This window comes from Vespa mandarinia, chromosome 13 (genome assembly GCF_050613455.1).
Source record: "Vespa mandarinia isolate Hongniang chromosome 13, ASM5061345v1, whole genome shotgun sequence".
Lineage (NCBI taxonomy): Eukaryota > Metazoa > Arthropoda > Insecta > Hymenoptera > Vespidae > Vespa > Vespa mandarinia.
The window spans coordinates 3617501-3627500 of NC_140822.1; the positions used below are offsets into that span (position 1 = coordinate 3617501).

Consider the following 10000-nt stretch of genomic DNA (forward strand, 5'->3'; position numbering starts at 1 on the left):
ATATATAACCATATATATAAACATATATAAATTATATATATGTATATGATATATATATATGATGAATATATATATGATATGTATGTATAATATGTATTCAACGTATACTTATATATATATATATATATATATATATATATATATACAATATATGTGTATGTATTCCATATGTGTATACATATACATATATATTTATATATATATATACATATATATATATAAAATACAGCGTGCCTATACTCTTAGTAGTTTTAAAGCTAAATTTTCATTGGTCGATTGAACAACGATGAATCTTTTATTCTCTTTAAATGCAATTAATTCTATAAGTTTTCGAGTTATTTTTAATTGTTATATTATTCATACAAAAGGAAAAAAAAAAAGAAAAAGAAAAGAAAAAAAAAAGGAAAAAGAAAAAAGAAGAAAAGGAGGCGGGGGGCGGTGAGGGGTAGGGGAGGGGAGGGGGAATTAAAAGAAAGAAATCGACAAATAGGAAAAGGAACAACGAGACAATTTCGATTTCTAATCGTCTTAACTTAGCGTACTCGATACGTCGACGAAATTTCGTTAAAGATTAACTCCGTCTCTACGGAGAATTGCTTTGCTACATATACGGGGATGGATGGGGGGCGGGGGAGGGGGACTCGGGCGAGGAGGGAGGATAAATAAATGAAACTGCAGCACGCCTCCTCCTATCGATTTTCTACGATAGACGAGGACTATGAGACTGAGGCTGAGGGCCCGTGACAAACGGTGTCACGCTTCTTTCGTTACTCTTCACGATTAACCTGTCACTTTAACCGAGAACGTACAAACGCCATCGATTGACATAGGCCACGACAACTTACGACGTTGTATTTTTTTTTTTCCTTTCTCTTCTACTTCCTTTTTTTTTCTCTCTCTCTCTTTCTCCCTCTCTCTCTCTCTTTCTCTCTCTCTCTCTCTCTGCTCTCACACTCTCTCTCTCTCTCTCTCTCTCTCTCTCTCTTTCTCTCTCTCTGTTTTTTCTCCTTTCTTTTCTTTTTTGCACCGTTGTTACGCGACCGTACGAATGAATCAGTAAATAAATACGCGTTATGTATTATCAAATGTATTTCTTTCGCAATGATACCCCAGTTGTTAATCGATTAATCAGACGGTCAACAAAAAGTATGTTTATACAGTTACGCAAAAAGATGCAGTATTATCGAAAAAAAAAAAAAAATATACATATATACATTTTTACTCTTTCGTGTATATATATATATATATATATATATATATATATACATATATATATACACGTATATATATATATATATATACACGAAAGAGTTCGGAAAAAATATTTTACTACATATATCGTTGCATTTGTGCATTCATACGCGCGGCGCGTACACGCATTTGATAAATTTTGTCGGATTTAACGGGACCATTCGATTCTCGGATTTATAAGCGAATGCATTTTTTATGAGCCTATTATATAAGCCTTATATAAGAATTAATTATTAAAAAAAAAAAAAAGAAGAAGAAAAGAAAAAATAAAAGAATATTATCCTCCAATTGTTTCTTTTTTTTTTATTTTTTCTTGCAAATTAAAGGATACTGTCATTTCTGTTTTCTTTTTTCTCTCTTTTTTTTTTTCCTCTCCATCTATCTCGATCCAGGAAAAATAATCATTAGATCGGAGAATTAAAAGTTATTTTTTCACGATTCTTTTCTTTTCTTTTTTTTTTTCAACGGATAAAAATTATTACACATCGTATTCATTTATTTTCATGATTTTATCAAGTTCCCTCCCGTTACGTTCGATTTTTCTTTTTTTATTTTCCGATTTTTTTTTCTTTTCCTTTTTTTTTTTCTTTTTTTTTTTTTAACATTTTTACGACGACGACGACAACGACAACGACGACGACGATTTAACTGTATATTAAGAGAAGAAATATTCGTGCTACGTAAGGTAAGGTCGTATGAAATAGGTTTTTGCTTTTATTGAAGTTTCTTAACTTTGAATTCGTTCTCCCTGAGCACGAGAGCTTTCGAACGTGCTTAAAGTACTTTAAGAATGAAAGATTGAAAATGGAATGTGAATTCTGTTTAGTTTGCCCGGTGTTCAGATCTGTTTCAATCGGGAAATAGGAATTCTAAAGAGGAGAAAGGAATTTTCGTGGAATGACGATTAAAGGAAGATAGAAAAGAAGAAGAAGAAGAAGAAGAAGAAGAAGAAGAAAAGAATGGAAAAACAAAAAAGAAAAAAATTAAGATAAGAAAACAATCGTATTAGAAAATGTCCCCCTGCGAATAAACTATTACTCTAGTAGAAAAACTTAGCCTCGTGTTATAATATAATATATTCTCTTACGAAACCATTTTATTTTTCTTTTGAACGGTGACACTTGTAAAAACGTTGTCAACAATGCTAATGCAGACCCGAAGCACGTGCCAGCGTGTGCTATGCGTGACCATAAACAAGTCGTTCGTTTAAAAAAAAAAAAAATGAACAAATGGAAAATAATCGTTCCCAAACGTATTTCTTTCTATTGGACATTGGACGAAAAGAAAAGAAAAGAAAAAAAAAAAAAAGAAAAAGAAGGAAAAAAAAACCCAGAGAAAAAAAAGAGAAATAACAAACAAATCGAAATAGATTAAATCGATCTGAAATATTTGGCGGGAAAAGAGAGAAAAGAGAAAAGCAAGAAAAAAAGGAGGGAAAAGAAAAAAAGAAAAAGAAAAATATCTTAAGGGGGTGAAGTGGGGGATAGAAAATCTTTGCCGATATAAACGTATAAATATAAATTATATCAATAAATAATTAATAAATAAAATTGATAAATTATTAATAATTAATTATTATAATATATATATATATATATATATATATATATAAATTATCTATATCTATAATTATCTATTTATAGATATAAATAATAATTGTAACATATAGATTGTCTATCTTTTATAATTATCTTTTTATAGATATTAATAATAATTATAAATTATCTATTATTTTTAAAGGAGAATGATAATTTAAATGACAATGGATTCAAAAGAAAAAAAAAAAAAAAGAAAAAAGAAAAGAAAATCGTAATGTAACGTCGCAAAATCATTCACGAACGGTTCCTTTTATAATCGTGATTCAAAGTGAACGCGAAGTATGAGAAAAGTGGTAGGGGTTTATCTTCGGAATTCATTCTAAAGAGGAAGAATAAATCGAACGAATTTTTTTCTTCTTTTTTTTTCTTTTTTTTTTTTTCTTTTTTCGTGAAAGCCTCTAACGTCGTATCATCTGTTTAAAGATAAGATCGGAAAATAAAGATAAGGAAATAATGATCGAATCGATAAATGAGTCGATTCGATTAATACAAATAATTTCGAATCGATTTAGCAAATATAATTTTTTTCGAATTCTATTATGTCAATTTGTTTTTTTGGCAAGAAGAAGCAAAAGAAGAAAAAGAAGAAAAAGAAAAGAAATATTCGAAAAATTCATTCGAAATAAAAGGGGAAATAAAAGAAAATTTAATTAATATATCGAGAAAAACTTGATTATTAATTATTAATTATGAAATTACTATGAATTACTAATTATGATATAACTTGAGGAAGAAGGAAAAAGGAAAGAAAAAAAAAAAAAGAGGAACAGAAGAGCAAAAAGAAAAGAAAAGGAAATAAGGATAACAAATAAAATGTTAGGAAAAAGGTGGAACAAAGAAAAAAGAGAATCATTGATTCACAATGATCCCTGCGTGATCCTTTGAACCTGAGTTGACCTGACCAAGTAAACACGTGTAGAGCTAATAAAACGAAATAACCAGGAAATTGAAGGACCCCCTTCCCATAAAAATGAGCTCCGTAACCTAGCTGAATACTTAAGAGACAAAACGTGCCTGTCCTTTCTATATAAAACTTTTAACTGAATAAAATGAAACGAAATGTAAATGCTAGATATCGAACGGTATGAATAATAGAAAAACTATGAATATCGACTATTGAAACATTAGAATAACTAAATTCATGAATGATCTAGATATGAAAAAAAAAAAAATACAAAAGAAATATGTAAAAGATCATTTTAAAAGATCGATACCTCGGTATCGATCCTTTATATGTGTATCGTAATATTGTAAACGTAATTCAAATAAATATTTTATTTTATCGTACGATATATATATATATATATATATATATATATATATTATTATATATATATTATATAATATATATATATATATTAGCTTCGTCGAAATATCGTTAATGAGAACAGCTAATATAAGCGAAGCGCTCTCTATGCAAGAACCTTTGTGCATGGAATCTGAATAATAATAAAATTTTATGATGGCAACCGACAACGTCGAGAATGATGATAATGATGACGATGGCGACGACAATAATGATGATGGTAAGGATAATGATAATAATAATAATAATCATTATAATAATAATAATAATTATAATTATAATTATAATAATAATAATAGTAGTAGTAGTAGTAGTAGTAGTAGTAATAGTAATTGAGGAGAACAAAAAACATTATACGGTGCGGAGAGAAAACTATTAAATAAATAAAATATATATATATATATATATACACATACAATACGCATATATCGTCTATCCTATCTGCAATAAAAAAATCATTTTCACCGTGGCCTTGGCTGAGTAAATGGGACACGGAAACGCAAATATATATATATATATACTACGACGATTTTCTCCTTTCAGGATTTCGACACTTTTCCTTCTAACGAATTCTTTTTTCTTTCCGTAAATTTCTTTTTCTTTTTTTTTTCTTTTTTCTTTCCTTTTTTTAACACTTACCCGACCAACAACTTATTATAATTATATATATACAAATATATTTTTTTAATTATATTCATAAAAACGATCGTTTTAATTGACATCATGTATTTTATACATAATATATATTATTGAAATAAACGACACATATAAATTTATCGTATCTCAGTATGATTTTTAATTAATCCTTTAATATCCTTGGTAAAAGTATATAACTATTATTTATATCGAAGAAAATTTTTTGGAAGAAGAAGAGGAAAGAAAAAAAAGAAGTCAGAACGACCGAGCGAGGAAGCGAGCAAGCAACCGTCGTAATAATTTATGGTGCAATTACTTGAAATCGAAACTCTAGGAGCAATCCGTCGAAATGCAATCGCGATATCGTGACTTTGATGGTTCCGCGAACATCGCGCTGCAGGGCGTCGAGGTAGAATCGATTTCGAAGTACCAAGGGATCCCCTCCAGAGCAAAACGACCTACTACACCCTTCACGCCCCACGCCACCATCTCTTTAGAGAAAGAGAGAGAGAGAGAGAAAGAGGAAGAGAGAAAGAGAGAGAGAGAAAGAGGAAGAGAGAAAGAGAGAGAGAGAGAGGAAGAGAGATGTATATATATATACATATATATATATACACTCAAAGATAGATAGAGATAGAGATAGAAATAGAGAGAGAGAGAGAGAGAGAGAGAGAAAATGAGACCGACAAATCGTCGACAAATGGACCACATGCAGCCCAGTATACCTCGGCGGGTGCTTGACCAGCATACACAATCGCCTCACTTCAAAGAACGTTGTTCCCTGTTTTTTTTTTTTTGTATTTTTTTTATTTATTTATTTTTTTTTTCTTCGTAACACACCTCAAAACGACTTCTTAAGAGGTTCTCACTTTCGTTTTTTCTTTCTTTTTTCTTTTTTCTTTTTTTTTTTTTTCTTTTTTTCGAAGGGAAAAAAGATAGAAAAGAAAAGTGTGAAGGAAAGAAAGAAAGAATAATGACGAAAATAAAAGAAAACTAACTAGTCGAGGATTAAGCCCTACTTCCGGTCTAATCGATCGATCGTACGACAAAAAATTCGTAATTCTTTTTCGAATAGTTTAGACTCTTATCTTTTGGTAATATAAATCTTTGAGAAAAGTGCCTTCTCTTAAAAAGCATCCACAGTTTTTTCTCTCTCTCTCTCTCTCTCTCTCTCTATCTCTATCTCCAAGTTTCCTTATCCTTGAAAAGTTAAACGACCCTAAACGAGCGTCGTGTTACGTTAGGAAGTTATACCAGAGACCAATAGAACGATATATATATATATATATGTATGTATGTATGTATAGATAAATGATAGTAATAGGATGGTAAAAATCGAAGAATAAAATTCTTCCTTTACATGGATATCATAGATAAGTAAGAGGTATACATATAATATTACTTATATCGATATATTTATCTATCTTTAGTAATATCTACTCACGGACAAATATGTTGCTCATCAGTGTTGCCGGTAAGCAAAATACGATGACCAATACATCAGCGACAGCGAGATTGACGATGAAGAAATTGGTGACGGTCCTCATCCTTGGTGAACGGTAAACGACAGCTATTACGAAACTGTTCCCGATAAGACCAACGACAAATACGAGAACATAGGCCACGCAATAAACCGCTGACATGGCCATGGTATGCCTGTAGAGTCGATCAGGTAATTGCTCGATCGTCGAATTATTTTCCGTTTTACTAGCGTTGAAAAGTCCAGTTTGTTCATCCTCGATAGAGGGTGCTCCAATATCACGGTTAGGGCTAATGGTAATGGCCTCGACCAATAAATTATTTAAATAATCACCAACATCATTCTTGATCTGTTGAAATGTACCGGTAACTGGTGGAGTAGTAGCTATCGTCGTAGGTAGCATGTTGCCGTTGTTGCTCCTACGACGCGTGTCGACGTCGAACTCCTCCGAGTCCGGTAAACGCAGGGACGCCATCTCCAAAAGCGGAGAGGGTGGCTGCAGCATCGGGAACTTGAGTGTATAATGTCGGAACGTCGGTGTCTCGACGTTGATCATCGGCCGACGACGACGACGACAACGATGACGACGACGACGACGACGACGACGACGACGACGACGACGATAACAACAACAACAACAACAATAATAACAACAACAACAACAACAACAATAGCAGTAACAACAACAATAACGATCAACTAACCAAAGAAAAAAAACAAAAAAAAAAAAAAAAAAAAAATGAAACAGAAGACCTTTCTTACTAGGTACTACTACCCGATCTTCTATTTGGTTACCAATGTCCTCTTCCAATTATTCCTCAGATCTTCATCGACGTCGTGTCGATGACCTACGTTCACCTCGACGCCCACACAGAGCTTGCCCGAAAGCACGTTCTACTCTTTTTTTCTACTACGAGAAAGTTTTACAACTTTAACCTCCTCTTACTCTTCCTTCTTCCTCTTCCTCTTCTTCCTCTTCTTCCTCTTCTTCTTTTTCTTTTTTCTTCTTCACTCGTTATTTTTTTTCTATTACGACCAATCGAAAACAATCGAGTCTTTCCATTTGTCTATCTTTCTGTCTTCGTTCGTCTATATGTTACGTCTTTTATGTTTCTATAATTTGACCTCACCTCACAAGGACAATCTTCTATTCAGATAAATGGCTCGATCCTCTCGCTCACGTTGAGAAAATTTATGCCAGTACGTGATTTAACATCGTTCCATACGTAAACTCTTCCGATCTTTATTAGTGCCACGACACTTAGATCGACCTAGTCCGTGACATTCGACTCGGGTCCCTGCACGCTTTCCTTTAATCGTAACGCGCGTTCAGAGTTCGACGCTCCCCCGTACTTCGTTAGCTACCTCGCACGTGCACGCCAATCCAATCCAATGATCCAAAGTAACTTTCCTTAATTTTTTTTTTTTTTTTTTCTATTACCATTCCCTTTATCAACGTATTGTTACAACCATACAACGTGGTGGTTACGTGAACGAAGAAAATAATTTATATATATATATGTGTTGAAAGAAATGGGAACAAAATGGGGAAAAAACAAAAGTTCCAAGAGACATAGAAAGAGGTTGTATGTGTGAAAAATTGAGAAAGAAAATTAATGTGTAATAAAGGTAAAAGTGAAAGATAAAATGTGTTTATGTGTGTGTGCGTGTGTGTTTGTGTGAGAAAAAAGTAGTGACACCAACTAGGAAAAGGGATTAGTCGATTAGATTTCTTAAAGATTTTTAACGATTGACGGACGTGTATGAAAAAAGAAGGGTAAGAAAAAAAATCTGTCGCGGTGCCGATGCTGCTCTGAGCGACTAATGAGCTTGCTTTAGAAGGCGACCGCGAACTGCCGCGAGATGCACCCGTAGCGGCGAGCTGTCTGCCGAAACTCTAATACTGCGCAAGCGTTCTTACAAGAGGCGGCACATGCAAGCCGCATGCGATGTACTTACTCTCATAGCATATAGTCAGCCCAACCTGACGAAACGAACAAAAATTCGTACACATACACATCAACGCTTTTAAAATATACCTAAGTACATATATATTGTATATATATATATATATATACATGTATATATAGTAATATATATAAATATATATTTCTATGTATATAGATAGATAAATAAATAAATAAATAAATAAAAAAACAAATAAATAAATAAATAAATATATATATATATATATATATATATATGTACGTGCATGGATCTAAATTTGTGCGCATGTTTTTCCATGATGTTAGATATCTATGAATTTGTCTAAACAAAGAGGAGGAGAATCCTTCCCACTCTATTCAGTTAAAAAAAAAAAAGAATAAAATAAAATAAAATAAATCTATTTACTTCGATTCACTTGTGACCTTCATATTTTGTACCTACTATTATCACTACTATTATTATTATTATTATTATTATTATTATTATTATTATTATTATTACTACTATTATTATTCTTATTACCATTATTACTGTTATTACTACTATTATTATCCTTATTACTATTATTATTCTTATTACTATTATTATTACTATTATTATTCTTATTACTATTATTATTACTATTATTACTGTTATTATTATTACTATTATTACTACTATTATTATTCTTATTACTATTATTACTACTACTATTATTATTTTTATTACTATTACTACTACTATTACTATTACTACTATTATAACTACCATTATAACTATTTACTATTACTACTATTGTAACTACTATTATTACTACTACTATAACTACTACTATTACTACTACTATTACTATTACTACTACTATTATTACTACTACTATTACTATTACTATTACTATTACTACTACTACTATTAGTACATTCGATAGGACTGCTCATGATCCTTATCATGATATAAAAAATATTTCAATCAATTTTTCAAAAAGACTTTAAATGACACTACGCGTGTAACTAAATGAATTTCAAAAAAGACCCATCTTTTCTCATTTCCGATATTATAAAATGTTATACAATAAAATGTTTTTTTTTTCTTCACCATGTTACTTTTTAAGATAACACCGGTACTTCCTCGTAAAAGTACATCATATATTCGTAAAAGTTTCGACAAGTTTCAAGAACGATCGGAGACAATTTTTATTCGAAATTTTTGTAAAGAGAAGAAAAACATCTTTTCCGATATGAAATATTTCCGTATCCATCTTTTAACACGATCTCACTGTAATTATATTTGAATAATATCATAAATAATTTAATAATTCGTATAATAAATATATATAATAAAGATATATATATATATAAAAGATATATATAAAAAATAATTAATTATTTATATATATATATATATATATATACATAAACAATTTAACGTTCTAATCCACGATACATAAATTTCGAAGAAGTTACATGTTTTATTTTAACAGGGCTATTAATCTGGCTTTTCCTTCGCCGACTTACCTTTCTATATATTCTATGTATCACCTATCTACCTACTTTTAGCAGACACAGTTTCCGTCTATTTTTATTTCAAACGTGTATCTACTCCATTTCGTTGCTACTTCCTCTTCGTTCGTTCATTCGTTCATTCGTTGGATAGCCGACCGGCGGCCGGCCATACATTATGTTACAGGCTTGGATGTACTGGTATACTCTATTTACCGTGTCGATGTGGCACGTCTGTTACGCCATGACCAAGGAAAAAGTTTCTGTTCAACGTCTGCGGTCACACCGTTCGTTAGAAATCTAT

At 31.2% G+C, this 10000-nt stretch overlaps 1 protein-coding gene across 1 annotated transcript in view; it reads right to left on the minus strand.

Moving 5' to 3' along the window:
- Positions 1–6859, minus strand: part of SIFR (SIFamide receptor) — a 54186-nt gene extending 47327 nt beyond the window's left edge. The window contains exon 1 of the mRNA XM_035872428.2: positions 6236–6859. Coding sequence (XP_035728321.1) covers positions 6236–6827 — 592 coding nt within the window. The 5' untranslated portion in view covers positions 6828–6859. The remainder of the gene's footprint in view (positions 1–6235) is intronic.
- Positions 6860–10000: the final 3141 nt, after the last annotated feature.